Source organism: Oryzias melastigma, linkage group LG14 (genome assembly GCF_002922805.2).
Source record: "Oryzias melastigma strain HK-1 linkage group LG14, ASM292280v2, whole genome shotgun sequence".
Lineage (NCBI taxonomy): Eukaryota > Metazoa > Chordata > Actinopteri > Beloniformes > Adrianichthyidae > Oryzias > Oryzias melastigma.
The window spans coordinates 12,155,323-12,173,020 of NC_050525.1; the positions used below are offsets into that span (position 1 = coordinate 12,155,323).

Below are 17,698 nucleotides of genomic sequence, written 5' to 3' on the forward strand. Positions count from 1 at the left end.
AAAAAAAAAAAAAAAAAAAGCATCTCTACTTTTTGATGGAAATTATGACTACAAGGGTTTTAATTCCACCTTTTTGGTAAATCTGTGTACTTTAGTGATTTTAATTGCTTCTGGAATTTTTTTTTCTCTGTTATTTTCTTATCCCAGGAGTCCAAAAAGCATCTTGCTGGTTTAGGGACTCTGGGTTTCGGCTCTTTAATTACAGAGATTACTGCCAATGAGTGTGAGGAAAAAGACAATAAAGATTCAGAAAATGTAGATGGAGAAGGTAAGAGAGTACATCGACAAAGGAACTAATTTACCTGGAATGTGGTGCGATTTTGTTTTTTAATTTCATTTTTCTTCAACTCATTTTATTGTCTAGGTTGGGTGAAAAGCACTGAAGATGCAGTCGATTATTCTGACATCAGTGAGGTGGCTGAAGATGAGACCAAAAAGTACCGTCAGGCTATGGGGTCTCTGCAGCCAAGCCGGAAAACTGGTAACGATTAGACTTCACTTGTGTAATATTGTGTTTTCAGTGTTGTAATATTGCTACGTTCAGATAAAAAATTAATCCTGTCTACATTCATTTTCTACATAAACATTGACTTTTTTGTGATGAAAAAAATCTTGTAATGAAATTATTAAAAGTTATTGATAAATATTTAATCCCCAAAATTTGCTCTATTCATCTTTTTGATTTTTTTTGCTTGACTACTCTAATTTTATATTCTTTAAAATATTTTTTTGTTTAATATATATTTTCTATAAACTTGTTTCCAAACTCCTGAACTGTAGATGATGAAGACGACTATGATGCCGACTGTGAGGACATTGACTCTAAGCTTATGCCTCCACCGCCTCCGCCCAGTCTTTCATTGCCAGGAGAGAAGGAGGAATCCTCAAGTCAGAGCACAAATGGTAAAGATTCATGCACTGGTAAGGTGCAATGTTTAAAAATAGTACAACGTGTTTTTGTTTTATTTTTTGGAAGATTTCTGATACAAATTCATGATTTGACAGTGGGGGAAGAGGGTGATGGCATCATCCTGCCCTCCATCATTGCCCCATCCTCTGCTGCTGATAAGGTGGACTTCAGCAGCTCTTCCGACTCTGAGTCAGAAACTGACCGACCTTGTCAGACCTCTGGATCTGGAGGCCCCCCCGACATACTTACCCTCCCTCTTGCTGGCATAATGCAGAAAGACGCAGCCAAAGCTCTGCCCGGCGTCACCGAGCTCTTTCCAGAGTTTAGGCCCGGCAAGGTAAATATTTTTCAAATATCCATTACTCTCAAATCAAATAAATGTGCTTATACACTTTTTTTACAATATATTTATAGGTCCTCAGGTTCTTAAGGCTGTTTGGTCCTGGAAAGAACATGCCGTCAGTTTGGAGGAGTGCCCGCAGAAAGAAGAAACGGAAGCACAGAGACCCTCAGCCTGGAACACCTCCACCTGAAGGTGAGGTGTCAGAACAAGGTCAGGAGAAAAAGTCTGGATGGATTTATGAGTACGCCCTCCCGCCACCCCCAGAGCAGTGCCTCTCTGATGATGAGGTACATCTCAGTCATTCTCAGCAGCTTGTCACCTGTGAGTTTTTGTTTTTCACTTCCCTTCTGTTTGCTGTTCTAGATTACTATGATGGCTCCAGTAGAGTCAAAGTTTTCACAGACCTGTGGGGATGGAGACAAGGAGACTGAGTCTCGACCGAAAGTGGCAGAATGGAGATACGGTCCAGCTCAGCTGTGGTACGACATGCTGGGAGTACCTGAGGATGGAAGTGGTTTCAACTATGGGTTCAAGCTGAAAAATTTGGAGTCCAGTGAGCTTGAGAAGCAGGATATCCCCAAGGAAATCGCAGAGATTCCTCAAGAAGTAAGACCGCCTTGTCTTTGAACATTAAAATGAATGGTTGTTGTTGTTTACTCACTGTTATTGTTTGTTTTCTAAAAAGAAGGTTCAGAGCCAAGAGGAAATGAATGACAACGACGGAGATGATGATGACGGAAATGAAGACAAAGAGGCCTTAGAGAACGAGGTCTTCTTGATGGTCACTCAGCTCCAGTGGGAGGATGATATCATTTGGAATGGAGAAGAAGTAAAGCACAAGGGAACCAAAACTCAGAGAGCCAGCCTGGCAGGATGGCTTCCCTCCAGCATGACGCGCAACGCCAATGCTTATAATGCACAGCAAGGTCAGATGATCCTCACAAGCAGATCTGACTATAATCTTCTAGAATAATATTAAAATGTTGCCTGAATATTGATTTTTCTTTTCTTTAAAGGTCTCACTAGAAGTAATTCTCAGCTGGTACCACCAACCCCTCCACCCATACCCAAAGCTCCTACAATCTCAGGTGCTAAACGGGACAAAAGCAGCCTCGATCATCAAGGTGATCAGAAAATACTTCCACTTAAACAATTTTTTCTTAAAACCATATCCTAACAGTTTGTTTTTGCTCATTTGCAGCTTTTCAAGAGGAATCCTGCTCCTGGTATTCCATTTTCCCAATCGACAATGAAGAGTTGGTGTATGGCCGATGGGAAGACAACATCATCTGGGATGATCAGGAGATGGATCACCTGCTCGCACCGCCTGTTCTTACACTGGATCCCAATGATGAGAATATTATTCTAGGTACACAAAAAAGTATTTGTAGTTTTTAAATATTAATAATATATTTTAGCATTAGCCAACTATCCTGTTCAAAATGAGCTCATCAACAAAATGTTTGTAGAAATTCCCGATGAAAAGGAAGAAGCCACCTCACATTCACCATCAAAAGAGAATAAGAAGGAAACTGCAATTAAGAAGAGCCGCATTTTGTTGGGAAAGACTGGAGTGATCAAAGACGAGCCACAGCAAGTATGTTAGCGCATAAAACCACCGTTTATTAAATAAAAAATGGCAGATTTACACTTAAATCTCACAAAATATAAGTAAAATCAGATGAAATAAAATATAACCGGATTGTATCAATTTAAGTTTGTATGTTCTATGGAGTTTGTTTCAACATTAACTTTTTGTCTCTTTTAAAACAGAATATGTCCCAGCCTGAAGTGAAGGACCCCTGGAATCTCTCCAATGATGAGTTTTACTACCCCAAACAGCAAGGTCTGAGAGGAACTTTTGGGGGCAATATCATTCAGGTGAGAGGTGGCCAACTCTAAGCATCTAACTCACAGAAGATGCCTTGAAATTTAAAGAAAAAAAATTAAACGCTCTCTATTTTTTTACTATTTATTAGTTGTATTAAATCTATGTACTTTTTTCAACAGCATTCAATCCCAGCTCTGGAGCTGAGGCAGCCATTCTTCCCCACTCACATGGGACCCATGAAGCTCCGCCAGTTCCATCGAACGATACTAAAGAAGTACTCGTTTGGAGCTTTAGCTCAGCCGGGCCCCCACGCTGTTCAGCCACTGCTCAAACACATAAAGAAGAAGGCCAAGGTAAGGCCTGCTCATTGCATTACATCATTATTATTAACATTACTATATATGTATCTTTTGCTAATTATGCTTCTTTTCCCCTTTTCCTGGTCTAATAGATGAGAGAGCAGGAGCGGCAGGCCTCAGGAGGTGGAGACATGTTCTTCATGCGGACGCCACAAGACCTGACAGGCAAAGATGGAGATCTGATTCTAGCAGAATACAGTGAGGAATACCCGCCTCTCATCATGCAAGTGGGCATGGCAACAAAGATCAAAAACTACTACAAAAGAGTGAGCGAGAGTTTTTTCTTCCATTACAGTCAAAGTTGATTCTTAAAAACTAAAAGGATAATCAAATGCTTTGTATTATTACAAAATATCCCATGTTAAGACACGTGCCACTTTTCTCTAGAAACCTGGAAAAGATCCTGGAGCGCCGGACTGTAAGTACGGAGAGACCGTGTACTGCCACACGTCCCCCTTCCTGGGCTCTTTGCACCCTGGACAGTTACTCCAGGTTGGTACTTTCCATGTGATGCAAATATTTTTAGCATTCCAGATCATGGAACTATTTATTTATAGTCAACCTTTTTTCTTCTTGTAGGCATTTGAAAACAACCTTTTCCGGTCCCCAATCTATCTGCACAAGATGCCAGAAACAGATTTCTTGGTCTTGCGAACCCGGCACGGCTACTACATTAGAGAGATTGTTGACATTTTTGTAGTTGGACAGGAGTGTCCCCTGTTTGAAGTTCCAGGGCCAAACTCCAAACGAGCCAATACTCACATCAGGGACTTCTTGCAGGTGTGTTTAGTAGTTTAGACAAAACTCCAGCTCCTGCTGCATCCCGCAAACCCTCATCTGTCCTCTGCCTTCTGTAGGTCTTTATTTACCGCTTGTTCTGGAAGAGCAAGGATCGGCCCAGAAGAATCCGCATGGAGGACATCAAGAAAGCTTTTCCATCACACTCAGAAAGCAGCATCAGGAAACGACTCAAGCTGTGTGCTGACTTCAAACGTACAGGTAATCTTTGCTTTTTTGTTGTTTTAAAACACTAATATACTGTTATTTAATCAAATTCCTGATTTTTAGTGAGATGATGACGATGGTGTGAAAACACAGATGAATAGAAAATAGATCAGGAGTTATGATGAGTTTTAAAAACCAGAAGAAGTACTATTGACAATTTCTTCATTAAGATGTTTCACTTTTTGTCCAGAGTTGACATTTTTTAAATAAAAGAGAAACTGGAACAAAAGGTTTAACTTCCTGTAAGGGACAAAAGGACAGATAAATAAACAGAAATATTAATTTAAACCGATTCTGCTTCGACTGTCTGAGCTCCAACGTGAAAACCACAGGAAACAGGCTCCAAGTGTCAAAATAAACGCCTGCTACCCTTTCAAGCATGATGTTGATGTAAACACCACACATCAATCCAAAAACTAGTAAATGTTGCCCCATTGACTGCAAGAAGTTCATATATGAGGTGGAGAAATTTGATCTTGTTTCTGAGATAGAGAACACATGTTTGGTTGGGATATTTGTTTCATATTACATTAAATTTATTGATCTTACAATAAGTAAAACCTTTACAAAGTCCCTCGTTGTCATATCAGGGATGGACTCCAACTGGTGGGTGCTGAAGCCTGACTTCAGATTGCCCACGGAAGAAGAAATCCGAGCCATGGTGTCTCCAGAGCAGTGCTGTGCTTATTACAGCATGCTCGTGGCAGAGCAGAGGCTTAAGGTAATAGTTTTCTATTCACAATGCAAATTGATAACATACAGTTAAAGATACTACAAGTTATCTAACCACCGCAGGATGCCGGATACGGTGAGAAATCTTTCTTTGCCCCTGAAGAAGAGAATGAGGAGGACTTTCAAATGAAGATTGACGACGAGGTATCAACCCAAAAACCTTTCTAAATACACATATTGATCCAGACTTCAGGCTTCACACCATCTCTGTTCTGTGTTGTAGGTGCGGACAGCTCCTTGGAACACAACACGAGCGTTCATCTCTGCCATGAAGGGGAAGTGTCTGCTGGAGGTGACGGGTGTGGCGGATCCCACAGGCTGTGGGGAGGGTTTCTCCTATGTCAAAGTGCCCAACAAGCCCACTCAACAGAAGGTTTGATTTCTACAAGAGAAATGGAATGATCTTAGATCTGCACGCCATCTGTCGGGTTTTCACCATTTCGTTTCCTCAGGATGACAAAGAGCCTCAACCTGTCAAGAAGACGGTGACGGGGACAGACGCAGATCTCAGGAGGCTTTCACTTAAGAACGCCAAGCAGCTGCTTCGCAAGTTCGGAGTACCGGAGGAAGAAGTGAGTTCATCGTGCTGGATTATCAGATTTTTTGTGTTGTTCATAACAAAAGATGTATTTCATTCCAATTGTGTAGATCAAGAAACTCTCCCGCTGGGAGGTGATCGATGTGGTGAGAACGATGTCCACAGAACAGGCGCGCTCAGGCGAGGGGCCCATGAGCAAATTCGCCAGAGGCTCTCGTTTCTCTGTGGCTGAACACCAGGAGCGCTACAAGGAAGAGTGCCAGAGGATCTTTGATCTGCAGAACAAGTGAGACTGTCTGGTTTCCCCTTAAACTGCTGTAACAATTTTGAGTTTGGTTCACAGAGGTTCACAAAAGCATCTTCAAAATTTGCTTGAATTATTCAATTTTTAGAATAGTAGGATTATGAAAAATAACATAGTCTTCTGAAAAGATAAATGAAATTCTAAATTAGCAGATCTCCACAGTTCTGTGTTCACGATCTTTCACACCTGTACCATTTTTTTCACCACAGAGTGCTGGAGTCCACAGAGGTGCTGTCCACTGATACAGACAGCAGTTCAGCAGAAGACAGCGACTTTGAGGAGATGGGGAAGAACATTGAGAACATGCTGCAGAACAAAAAGACCAGCTCCCAGCTTTCACGGGAGAGAGAAGAGCAGGAAAGGAAGGAACTGCAGAGGATGCTGATGGGAGAAGAGAGCGACAACAAAGGACGCAAGGATCGGCGCAAAGGGTTATGTAAGTCTGCCTTTCTGCTGGAAATCAGCTCTAATGGTGCTCACTAACCTCTTGATTTGAAAACTAAAACCTTCTCTTACCGTAACTTTTCCCCCTACAGCCAGTTCCTTATCTGTCAGCTCCCATAAAGATGACGACACATCATCTGTCACCAGCCTAAACTCCTCGGCTACAGGACGCCGACTCAAGATCTACCGCACATTCAGGGACGAGGACGGTAAAGAGTATGTGCGCTGCGAGACTGTCAGGAAGGCCGCAGTTATCGATGCATATACAAGAATCAGAACCACTAAAGATGATGAATTTATGTAAGTCCCACACCTGGATTTGAATTTCTGGAAATAAACTGTAGGAATGTTAACATCCACAATAGCTGCTTATAACTTGTTTGTTTTAATGGTTCAAATTGAGCAATGACATAGACAAGTGAGATGAACTTCAATCTAATTGTTTAATTCAAGGTTGTTGTTTAAATACAGATTGAAAATACAGATTGAAAATTATAAATTGATTTGAAAATAAACTAAAAATAAGTTTATAAAGCTCTGCTTTGAAAACGCAAAGTAAATAACAAAAGTATATTTATTAAATTAAGATAAATAAACAAAATAGCCAAAATACCGAAACCTTATTTGAAGCTAGATTAAAAAGCTTTTGGTTTTTGCCTATTTTACACTTAAGCTACAACTAAGTTCCACTGCAGCACATTAAATAAGTCAAGTGTTGTAAGAAAAATACACAAAACTAACCAAAAACATTAATTTATTGTACAAAATCCCCATTTACTCCAAGTTATTATTATTATCTTTGATTTAGATTTTGGTTTTTTTTCCATCTTAAATAATGAATTTCCTCTTTACTCAAATGAACTTTCTTTGACATTCTCTTGATAGCTTGCTGCATAAAGGCTTAATATATTTTGCGCATCATTAGTGTAATTTTAAAGTTATTTAGATCTCTTAATGTTTGTATAACAGATGAGCGGATTCAAAATGATCAGTTGCGCCTATTATTATACAGTAAGAAACAAGATTTATTTTTGTTTTGTAAGTGAAAGTATGGTCAAATAAGAAAGCTGTGTTTGTGCTTGCAGACGAAAGTTCGCCCTGTTTGACGAGCAGCACAGAGAGGAGATGAGGAAAGAGCGCCGGCGAATTCAGGAGCAGCTCCGGAGGCTGAAGAGAAACCAGGAGAAGGACAAGATCAAAGGGCCTCCAGAGAAAAAGACCAAGAAGGCCAAAGAGAGACCAGACCTCAAGGTAAAAGTAAGCTTGCAGACTAAGTTCTACTGGAATGAATCTTGTATTTTTCCTCAAAAGCTCAAAATAAGGCAACCTAGTGCTGGTGTTTATAGCTTGTTTTTTTACCATTTATCATCCTAATGTTTTTCTTCTATCCCTAGTTGAAGTGTGGAGCCTGTGGAGCCATTGGACACATGAGGACCAACAAATTTTGTCCCCTTTACTATCAAACCAACGCTCCGCCCTCCAATCCTGTTGCCATGACAGAGGAGCAGGAGGAGGAGCTTGAGAAGACGGTCATCCATAATGACAACGAGGAGCTGATCAAAGTGGAAGGCACTAAGATTGTACTGGGAAAACAGCTCATTGAGAGGTATTTTAGCTGTTTTTTCCCCCCTTTTATATTTATCATAAATGAATGTATATAAAACGCTTTCTGATGTGCTTCACAGTGCTGACGAGGTTCGCAGAAAGTCTCTGGTGCTGAAATTTCCTAAGCAGCAGCTGCCACAAAAGAAAAAGAGACGCGTGGGCAGTGCAGTCCACTGCGATTACCTCAACGTAAGCATTTGGTTTGTGTGACACATTCAGGAGACTTCAGTGATATTTAAAGCCTTTTTTTCTGTTCTCATTGACAGAAACCGCACAAGGCGATTCACCGCAGACGCACCGACCCCATGGTCACTCTGTCCTCTGTGCTGGAAAGCATCATCAATGACATGCGGGATCATCCAAATGTAAGATCTACCCAGAGCATAAAGTCATGCTCTGCAGCCTCATTTTTAAAATATCTTTTTGTCCCGGTTGTAGACGTACCCCTTCCACACGCCCGTCAATGCCAAGGTTGTGAAGGACTACTACAAGATCATCACTCGGCCCATGGACCTGCAGACGCTGCGGGAGAACGTACGCAAGCGCATGTACCCGTCCAGGGAGGAGTTTCGTGAAGCTGTGGAGCTTATTGTGAAAAACAGCGCCACTTATAACGGTAATGCTAAAAGAGAAGGACTTAAAGAATAAATCATTTAGCTAGTTTCAGCATAATTGATGTTTATTTTAATGCATCAGGAGCCAAACATCCGATCACTCAAGTGGCGCAGTCCATGCTGGATTTGTGCGACGCTAAACTGAAGGAGGCGAGTGAAAGTCTGGACAGCTTTTTACATCTTCCTCGATTATGATGATCTTTAGTGTTAAGCTTTCATTCTATCTGTGAGTGCAGAAAGAGGACAGGCTGGTGAGGCTGGAGAAAGCCATCAACCCGCTGCTGGATGATGATGATCAAGTGGCTTTCTCCTTCATCTTGGACAACATTGTAACTCAGAAAATGATGATCGTTCCCGATGTGAGAGGCCTTTGTTCCAACTTCATTAATACAAGACCGGCGATAAGAGCCTAAATATTATTTTATTAACAATTCCCTTTTTTTTTTTTAGTCCTGGCCTTTTCACCATCCTGTCAACAAAAAGTTTGTACCTGATTATTATAAGGTTATAGCAAATCCCATGGATCTGGAGACAATCAGAAAGGTGAAAGACTCAATAGAGTTGACATTTTATATTGTAAAACTACAGCAAATTCAATGAATTATATTTTGTTTTCAGAACATCTCCAAACACAAATACCAAAACCGAGATGCGTTTCTTTCGGATGTTAGTCTCATTCATGCCAACAGCATCAAGTATAACGGTAAATGACCTCAGTTACATGTTTAATGAAAAAGACACCAAATAAAAGTTGTAATACTGATAATTGTTTTTTTCCTTGACAGGCCCAGACAGCCCATACACCAAGACAGCTCTGGATATAATCAGCATCTGTAAACAGACTCTGGCAGAGGTATGCTGGGGGGGGCTTCAAAGCATTCACTTAGGTTTTTAATTCTTTATATGCACCAAAAAATGAATAATATTTCTATACATTGAATAAATCTGCAGTTTAATAATCACATTCCATTAGTAAACAGCTGTACCACTAACCATGTTGTCTTGGATTGTCTCCAGTACGATGAGCACTTGACACAGTTGGAGAAAGACATCTGCACTGCTAAGGAGGCAGCTCTAGATGCAGCAGATCTTGAGAGTTTTGAATCCATGCCTGGACCGTACACGCCACAGGTAGGAGGAGCGCCCTCTGACTGATGTTTGTGTCGGTATCCTGCAGGTCCCCCCTCCTGTTTATCAGAGCAAATGTTCTGATCTTGCAGCTTCTCTGCTACACCTTCTAGAGCTCCTCTTATCCCTCCTTCCCTTTTTCGCTGTACTAACTCCAGATATTCACGTTGTGTTTGCTCACAGTAGTTCCTTTACTAGTGTCTTCTTTCTTCCCACTTGTTTGTCTTCTGCACTTCTGCCCTCGTGTCCCGTCTCTCTGTCTGTGTGCCACTCCATGTGGCGTGGGCCAGCCTGCTGATCTGTTTGACAGCGGGGCTTCAGGGAGTCTGCCCAGAGAGCCCAGCAGCCTTTTCTCTGAGGGACCTCTAGTGGTTGCTCCAGAGAAGAGAGGGGGGCAGGTATGGAGAGAGAAATAAGGCTTGCAACCACATGCCACCCCTCCTTAAACGATCCAGCTCGATTCGATTTTTTTATTTGACCTACTTGTGAAAGTTTTAGAGTTGAACAAGTTAAGGTGGCCTCTGTGTTTTGACCTTTGGTTTTACTTCTCAGGGACGGCACAGCAGGAGGCCTGGAGAAGAGGAGTCCGATGTGGATATTGAAGGTTTTGAAGAGGAAGATGACGGGAAACCTAAAACTCCTGCTCCCGTAAGACAGATGTTTTTCATGTGAAACTCATAATTCCACTTCATAAAACAGTATATCCACTACACAAGTACACAATTTTAGAAAAATACAAGAATTTTAATCTAAAACTTCATCTTTCTTATTGTCTTACTTTTTTTTTCTTACTAACCAGGCAGAGGATGCTGAAGGAGATTTAGAGGATGAAGATGATGATGAGGAGATGCTGCTGCCTCCTCGCAGGCGAGCGCACGACCAGGACGAGGACGACGATGATGATGACGAGGAGAGAGACCATAGGAGGTCAAACCACCCGGCTCAGTCCAGCGTTCTTTATCAAGATCTGCTCATGTCAGACGGAGAGGATGATGCCAGCGAAGAGGAGGGCGACAACCCTTTCTCCTGTGAGTCCAGGACACAGGAACTATCTGTTGCAGCTTTTATTGTGATTTGAGTAAAAAAAATTGTTGGCACTTTTGTGTCTGTCAGCCATTCAGCTGTCAGAGAGCGGCAGCGACTCCGACAGAGAGGTCAACGTGCGACCCCCACCTCCACGGAGAACTCAGGAGACGGCCCGCATGGGCATGGAGCAGGACGAGAGCATGATGTCGTACGAAGGAGACGGGCCTGATGAGCCTCCTTTAGAGGACAGCAACATCAGGTACAGCAGACCAATGGGTCCCCAACCCCCCCAGGCCGTGGGACAGTTTGAACCAGACAAAAGAAATGTATAATCTGATTCTGAAAGAAGTTTTCTTTTTGAAAACTGCCAACCACATCTGGCTCATTCATGTCATTGATCTTGTATTGAAAATACATCTGCTGCTTTCATAAAACGGCTGTGTTGACCGCTAAATTAAAACCCCAAAGTTAACAAAAAACAAACGTATTTGGAACATTTTTTTTTCGCAGAAAAGAGCCAGTGAGGAAACAAACTTTTGACTTCAAAATAAAAGAAAGCAACAGAACTCTGGACTCCAAATAAGGAGTTATTCTGACAGTTGATTATATTTAGAAAATATTAATTTCAGTGACCCTTGTCTTTTGTATTCATCCATCGCACCTTAAAAATCTATTTTAATGGTTCTTACATGAAATATAGCTTACAAAAGTTTAAACCAGCTGCAGATATTTTACAGAGGCGGAACATAAACCTTACTCACAAAAGTTAGGGGAATCTGGACATAGAAAAGCAGACCCAATTCAGTCTCATACATAAAAAAATATTCTCTGACATTGATTTGGTCTGTATCTTGTAAAAGATTGGAGACCCACAGCAGTGCACCACAACTTCTCCCTCTTCTGAAAAATACAGAGCATTTCAGTCTAACAAGCTAAAACTATTTTTCCTAAAAAGTCTAGTCCTTCCTGATGTCCCACTAATATGTTTTTGAAAGTGTTTAGATGACGTGGTTGTGTTTTTCTGCTGTGTCACAGCTACGGCAGCTATGAGGAGACTGAGAGTCGCAGTCAAATGCAGACGTCTAACATGATCAATGGTGAGGAATACGGGATCAGCGAAGAAGAGGAGGATGAAGAAGATGAGGCGCGGAGAAGAGGCCCGGCTGTGCTCTCCCAGGTCCAGCTGAGTGAAGATGAGGAGAGTGAAGAGTTTAGATCCATCGGGGCAGACAGCGACATGGACTCTGACAATTAGTTGTTATTGGGGTTTTTTTAGGCTTTTTTAGTAACTTGAAAACGTGATCCCACATTTAAAAGGAAAATGTAAATATGTACAGCTGTAGTTATTTTGTAAAGGATGATTTATGGACGCTTTCTGTTGTTTTCTTTTACTTTTGCAGTTCAAAGTAGTACTTTGTACATTTCAGTTTACACTTTATGTAAAGATTGAGGTAAAAGTTTTTTCATAGTATTCAAATTGAGTTTATGGGTCAACCTGATTATAGCTCAATGACCACAAAAAAGGACAACAACTTCTCGTTGTAAGTTTTTCTGCTGAAGTTTCTTCATTTTGTTAAATACAAAACTGCTCTCTTTTCATCATGTTTGGAGGTTTTGTGTTTCATTTTTACACCAACATAATTATTCAGTGTTCAATGTGTTCAGCTGGCAAGAAAATGAAAGGTAGGTCACAGAAATTAAGTGTTTCTGTTTTAAAAAAGTTAATGTCAACCCGTCTTCTCTTGTTCTGTTCTTAGGAGCAAGCAACATCTGTGTTACCTTCACTGGACGCACATTATGTTGGTTAGAAACACCTATAATCATAAACTCATAAAATAATAAAGTTCACCAAAAAGTGACTGTGCTGCCCATTTTTATTAAATATGCCTAAGGTAACATATTTATTGCTTACCTTTTGTTAAAAAGTGTTTACATTCTTTCAACTACTAACTTTTCAGCTATTTACAGGATAAACATGATTTCCGGTGAATTATGAGGCAAAGAAAAGCAGACAGAATTACGTTGATTGCATAAAAGGTCAAAGGCTGTGTATTATTTAAGTGTTATTTAAGCTACATCTATAGTGTTAGAGCATTAGAAACAAAGTACAAATCAAGTCCCCTGTTGAAAGATCCATAGACCAAGAAAACTTTAATAAAGATAAATACTGAAAAAGTTTAACTTGCTATCAATAAATTTTGTGTGCTGTAAGTAATAACAAAAACAGACATTGAAGAAACAGCAAATAGTTGACTTCAATTAATAACAGTTTTATTTGTGTTTCAGATTTCTGTTTATTTACTTAAAACTTTATTTTTAAGTGATTTTGTGTATTTCTGTTTGGTGAACAGCAGGGGGCAGTTTACCACGCAAACTACTGGTGATTGGATGAACTCCACAGGTTTCTTGAAAAAATAGTTACAGTACTCTTTTTTTTTTTTTTAATATAAACCTAAAACCAAGTCACTGTCCAGCAAAAACAAAAATAATCCAGAAAAGAGAATAAGTAGCAACATCTAAACCTTTTTTTTAATCCACACCTTAAAATTCAAGTTTTAAGGAAATGCAATAACCAGAAAAACTGTGAAAATTTTCCTCATCAAACCTATACCTCTTGTTTCTGCACAGTGGTACTTCCTTTTATGCACCATTTTAGTTATTTAGTTTCCTTTAAATGCTGACAGTGTGCACTTCCTGTTACTTTTACAGGTCCTATTTCTTGCAGGTTCTACTTCCTGCACTGATCTGCATTTAAGTGAAATATTGCTGCACTTCCTACTTTTCTGCAGGTTTTGAATCAATGCAACTTTGTGTTGCAGAAGTTTGCTCACATCCACTTACATCAATGCTGTGCAGCACTCCATCTATGCACCATTTACAGTTGATACATGTAAAAACAATGCAATGCTGCTATTTCTACACTGATGTGACTAAAATAAATGTTGCTTTACTCTGCTTTACTATTTTATCCTTCTGAGAGCCAACCCAGTGATGTGGGGAACCTTTGTTTTTGGATTGTCTCATTTGTGCACTTTAAGATATTCTCATTTTTCCAGTGATATCCCAAACCAACACACATGTCAAGAAAAAAAAAGAGAATTTAGACATAGAATTAAATGGTTTAAGGAATCAGCTTTTTGAACTGAACAAAAAGCAGAGTAGCAAACACCAAGACCATGTTTAGTTTGGATCACCGAGGCCCCACTCTGGAGCCAGGACTGGGGTAGGGGCTCGTTTACGAACTCCTGGTGGGCCGGGGCTCCTCCTATGGGCTGCAGTCTGAAGAGATTACGTGGGATCACTGTCCCGTGGGTCCACCACCTCCTGCAGGAGAGCTTGAAAAAGGAAGATTCAATGTGGTTTGGGTGGCAGTCACCCCAATCATAAAATTTTGCTTTTGGGACTTGGAATTTTCAAGAGAGGGGCTGGAGAAAGTGGGCCGGGAGAGGAGAATCTGGACATTTACTTAGACTAGAAAATCTGAATTGTTCTTATGTGTGTTAACTAATGAAATGAAATACGTGCAAAAAGTTAAAGTAAAATTTACAGTTCAGTAATAAAAATCTTTCCGATCAAGGCATTTAATTCAGTTTTTTTTATTATACAATTAACAAACAGTATTATATTGAATAAACAACAAAATGTTCACATAATTTCCACATAATTTTATAAAGGATACTCTGAAAGACATTGCTATGTTTTTTTTTTTATTATTTTAAGGGATTATTTTTTTTGCATTCAATTTGTTCTGTTTTTCACAATAGTGATCATGCTATAAAATTAAATATTTTCATTTTTTAAGTTTCAAAATTGCAAGTTATTGTTTCACTCTTAAAATGAAGGCATGGAATCACTCAAGTTTAACAAATTTCCTTTAGTTCTCAGGAGGCTGGACAACTCAACAGAGGCCATCCACCATCCAACTAATTTAGCTGAAATAATAGACGAAGGACTTGGATAAATATGTCTCAGCAAAGTAATCCATACAGTTTTTGTGCTTCTGTGAGTTTTCCAATAAAGTTTATCGTTTGTAAAGTCTTTCACCGCTGAATGGGGGGTGCTCGCGTGCTCCATGCTGCAGTGCTTGGTCTCTCTGGAGAGGCAAAGACTCGTCCATGAACGGGCAAATAACCCTTTGCGGGGTGAGGAATCCTGCAGGGGCTCAGAGACTGGGACCTCTGCACCCCCTTCACCGCTGCCACGCGCACTGATGCGGGCCTGGAGGACTGCTTCAGGTTGTGGAAGTTGACTGATGCTGGAGAAAGGGATCGGAAACCACAAGCTGTCCTGGTGGGCGATGAAACATCTGGGGAAGAGAAATTTTTTTAAATGTCTGATTCATAAATGAAAGCTGTTTTTCTCTGTGATGATGTAGGAACAGACCTGGTAGAGGGTAAGACCTCTGACCGGCTGTTTGATAATCATCAGTCTCCAGACTTCTGCTGTTCCTCACAGCCTGAAGGGAGCGGAGGCTCGTCCGCAGAGGTGACCTTGTTAAACCTGGTGATGCTGCTGTAACAGATTTAGAGCTTTCCAATTAAAATAATACATTTAAAGAAATAAAATTAAATAATAATATGTCTTCCTTTTAAGACAAAAAAACAGATTTTATGTTCATCATTAAAACCTGTATTATGGTTGTAATCTGGATTAAATTTTATTTCATGGGCCAGCTTCATTCCTGTGGTTCTACCTTGATTTTGAGCTCGTTTAAGCAGCTTGAACTGAGTAACTTGTTGATGAAGACGACTCTGTTTGGGACTTTGACACTCCGGCTTGGTTGCTGGTGACTGACAGCGAGAGAAACCCACTGATGGCAGAGCAGACGGCCAGCGAGCTCTGACTTTGTTTCCATGGTCTTCAATGTTCTCTGTTGTAGTGTTGAAGCAGGAAGTATTCTGGTTTCCACTGGATGCAGGTGGCATGGAAACATAGTCTTGTCTTAAACCTGAAGAACACACATAAAAGTCGTTACAGTCTTCCCTGCTGTTATGCATAGTCAAAAACTTCTCAAAAATCTCTCAAAGGATTAAATATTTGCCAAAACTTACTCGCTTCCTGCATTCGAGCCATAATGTGAACATCTGTGATGTCCTGCAGTTTGTAGCTTGCAGGACTGGAATGATGGGAAAAATTCTCTTCACTGGAATCTGTGCAAATTAGGAAACACAAAAAGCAGGTATTTTATTTTACTTTTCTCCAGGGGCACTGCTAGATTTTTTATGGGCCCTAAGCAAAACATTTTTAAGGGGGTCTCTTTAATCAGATACATATACATATAAATACTCAATTCAAAAACGGTCCTGAACATCTTTTCAAAATAAAGTTAAATTTGGAAACTTACATTTAAACATTTAAAAACAATTTTCTTAAGAGTGGCATAAAGCTGAGGAACCAAAACCAGCAGAACTTTGGGAAACCGCTTTAAATTAGACCCAGTAATAAATGTAACTCCAATAAAAATGTACAAAGAAATGACCAAATGTAAAATTCTTGACATCATAGGAACTGAAGGTTGGTCAGCCTGTAGCAAACCACCTTCTGCCTCTTGCTGAGGGAGTTTGAATCTAATTATCCTCCTCACCTCACTTCAGGTCACCTCTTTAACCCCAAAGCTTAAGCAAGTCGGATTCTGCTGCGATTTAATTTAAATGCAAACTAAAAGTGACAGTGACTGACTGGTGGATCTGCATACACCACTGCTTTGTTTCAACTTAAAGAAAATAAAAAGAATGCTCTAATGTGGTTCTTTACTGTTATGAATTTCTGGACACTTTAGCAATAAAGAAGTTCATCAGCTTTACCGACACTGTTGTAGCCACTGAATGATGAGATGATTGATCTTTTGTCCACAGAAGAACCAGCGGAAACTGAAGAATACCTGAAGATTGGATGCCTCGATCCTGAACACAGAGAGCATGAGGTAAACCTGTGATTTATTTTTTTAAGTGAGAAAGAAAGACATTTTCATCTTTACTTTGGTCCAGCTTGTTCATGAGCAGACGGCATGCAGTCTCCATCTCAGGGCTGCGGTTATCGAGCACCTGTCGACACCACCTGAGTGCAGAGTCCTTCTCGACAAGAGGCTGTTTCCTCTGAGGCTCATACAACCTGTGAAGAAGGAGGCAGGAGATCCCATGACAACCAAAAACTAAAGGTTTTAAGGAAAATATTGAAAAACATCTGATGAAGACTACCAGCTCTCGTCATCCTGCACATCATCCTCTATATCAAGGATCTCCACCAAATCCAAAGCTGACTCTTTAGTCTCTTCAGCATCAGAGAGGTCGTCTTCAGAGTTGCTTGGCGTGCTGTCCGTGACGCAGCAGGATGACAAATCACAACCTGACTTCAAAACTTCAAGTCTTAATCTTGCATCCTTGGCGAACGATCGATCTGCACATCTTTGTACTCGTCCAGATTCAGGATCAGCCCAGATGTTGCCATGGCGATTTTCATCCAGCAGCTCACACTCCTGACTAGCACTCGGCTCGAACTCCTGCTGCCTGCAGAAATACTGGTACCAGCTGCTTTCAGAGTAATCTTGGAGATCCGTCTTCTGAGAAAAATCCTCAATCATGGCTGCTTTTTAAGAATTCTAGGTGATCCTAGATGTTTAAAAGAATGAAGCTGTAAAACAGGGGTTGTGTTTCACCCTGCAGCTGCTGCTCCAGTCTAACTTCTAATGACCCAGATTTGTTGAGAAGGGCTGTTAAGAACAGACTCACAACAGATTGGATGGATTTAAAGAAGCATCAAGAGCTTATGTGGATTAAAGAGAGCACAGGTTTCCACACACAAAGCTTCTAAACATCACACTGTCAAGGCTAATGTTAATAAAGGTGTTGATTATTAAACT

General features: G+C 40.5%; 2 protein-coding genes and 1 long non-coding RNA gene across 10 annotated transcripts in view; 1 reads left to right on the top strand and 2 right to left on the bottom strand.

Moving 5' to 3' along the window:
- The window catches only part of taf1 (TAF1 RNA polymerase II, TATA box binding protein (TBP)-associated factor), a 13,655-nt gene extending 1,212 nt beyond the window's left edge, over window positions 1-12,443 (top strand). Inside the window, exons 3-41 of one of the 8 annotated variants that reach the window (XM_024265797.2) lie at window positions 148-268; window positions 365-481; window positions 781-921; window positions 1,006-1,247; window positions 1,325-1,540; window positions 1,617-1,859; window positions 1,939-2,179; window positions 2,270-2,377; window positions 2,455-2,622; window positions 2,723-2,850; window positions 3,027-3,134; window positions 3,264-3,437; window positions 3,536-3,709; window positions 3,831-3,935; window positions 4,023-4,223; window positions 4,301-4,442; window positions 5,039-5,169; window positions 5,244-5,324; window positions 5,404-5,553; window positions 5,633-5,752; window positions 5,829-6,004; window positions 6,232-6,458; window positions 6,559-6,766; window positions 7,552-7,723; window positions 7,861-8,072; window positions 8,152-8,260; window positions 8,338-8,436; window positions 8,510-8,687; window positions 8,768-8,835; window positions 8,922-9,044; window positions 9,136-9,228; window positions 9,304-9,388; window positions 9,471-9,538; window positions 9,703-9,816; window positions 10,104-10,211; window positions 10,366-10,461; window positions 10,613-10,841; window positions 10,927-11,098; window positions 11,875-12,443. In XM_024265797.2, the coding sequence (XP_024121565.1) occupies window positions 148-268; window positions 365-481; window positions 781-921; window positions 1,006-1,247; window positions 1,325-1,540; window positions 1,617-1,859; window positions 1,939-2,179; window positions 2,270-2,377; window positions 2,455-2,622; window positions 2,723-2,850; window positions 3,027-3,134; window positions 3,264-3,437; window positions 3,536-3,709; window positions 3,831-3,935; window positions 4,023-4,223; window positions 4,301-4,442; window positions 5,039-5,169; window positions 5,244-5,324; window positions 5,404-5,553; window positions 5,633-5,752; window positions 5,829-6,004; window positions 6,232-6,458; window positions 6,559-6,766; window positions 7,552-7,723; window positions 7,861-8,072; window positions 8,152-8,260; window positions 8,338-8,436; window positions 8,510-8,687; window positions 8,768-8,835; window positions 8,922-9,044; window positions 9,136-9,228; window positions 9,304-9,388; window positions 9,471-9,538; window positions 9,703-9,816; window positions 10,104-10,211; window positions 10,366-10,461; window positions 10,613-10,841; window positions 10,927-11,098; window positions 11,875-12,094 (5,868 nt within the window). In that variant the 3' untranslated portion in view covers window positions 12,095-12,443. The remainder of the gene's footprint in view (window positions 1-147; window positions 269-364; window positions 482-780; window positions 922-1,005; window positions 1,248-1,324; window positions 1,541-1,616; window positions 1,860-1,938; window positions 2,180-2,269; window positions 2,378-2,454; window positions 2,623-2,722; window positions 2,851-3,026; window positions 3,135-3,263; window positions 3,438-3,535; window positions 3,710-3,830; window positions 3,936-4,022; window positions 4,224-4,300; window positions 4,443-5,038; window positions 5,170-5,243; window positions 5,325-5,403; window positions 5,554-5,632; window positions 5,753-5,828; window positions 6,005-6,231; window positions 6,459-6,558; window positions 6,767-7,551; window positions 7,724-7,860; window positions 8,073-8,151; window positions 8,261-8,337; window positions 8,437-8,509; window positions 8,688-8,767; window positions 8,836-8,921; window positions 9,045-9,135; window positions 9,229-9,303; window positions 9,389-9,470; window positions 9,539-9,702; window positions 9,817-10,103; window positions 10,212-10,365; window positions 10,462-10,612; window positions 10,842-10,926; window positions 11,099-11,874) is intronic. The other 7 variants (XM_024265799.2, XM_024265798.2, XM_024265800.2 and 4 more) reach the window with 7 other exon arrangements.
- A 2,103-nt stretch (window positions 12,444-14,546) lies between these two features.
- LOC118599598 lies at window positions 14,547-15,982 on the bottom strand. The gene is made up of 2 exons (XR_004949011.1): window positions 15,891-15,982; window positions 14,547-15,787 (listed from the first exon to the last, which is right to left on the bottom strand). It is a non-coding gene; the product is annotated as an uncharacterized LOC118599598 (long non-coding RNA).
- Window positions 15,983-16,614: 632 nt separating this feature from the next.
- Window positions 16,615-17,419, bottom strand: LOC112142508 (SLAIN motif-containing protein-like). Its single transcript, XM_024265943.2, has 3 exons — window positions 17,037-17,419; window positions 16,817-16,950; window positions 16,615-16,742 (listed from the first exon to the last, which is right to left on the bottom strand). Exons 1-3 carry the CDS (start codon window positions 17,417-17,419, stop codon window positions 16,615-16,617), a joined length of 645 nt encoding a protein of 214 aa, XP_024121711.2.
- Window positions 17,420-17,698: the final 279 nt, after the last annotated feature.

Excerpts from the sequence above, each read along its gene's own strand:
- LOC112142508 (XM_024265943.2), bottom strand. The coding sequence starts at position 17,419 with ATGATTGAGGATTTTTCTCAGAAGACGGATCTCCAAGATTACTCTGAA. Across the intron at positions 16,951-17,036 it reads GTGCAGGATGACGAGAGCTG|GTTGTATGAGCCTCAGAGGA; the intron begins GTAGTCTTCATC and ends CCTTCTTCACAG. Across the intron at positions 16,743-16,816 it reads CATGAACAAGCTGGACCAAA|GATCGAGGCATCCAATCTTC; the intron begins GTAAAGATGAAA and ends CTCTGTGTTCAG.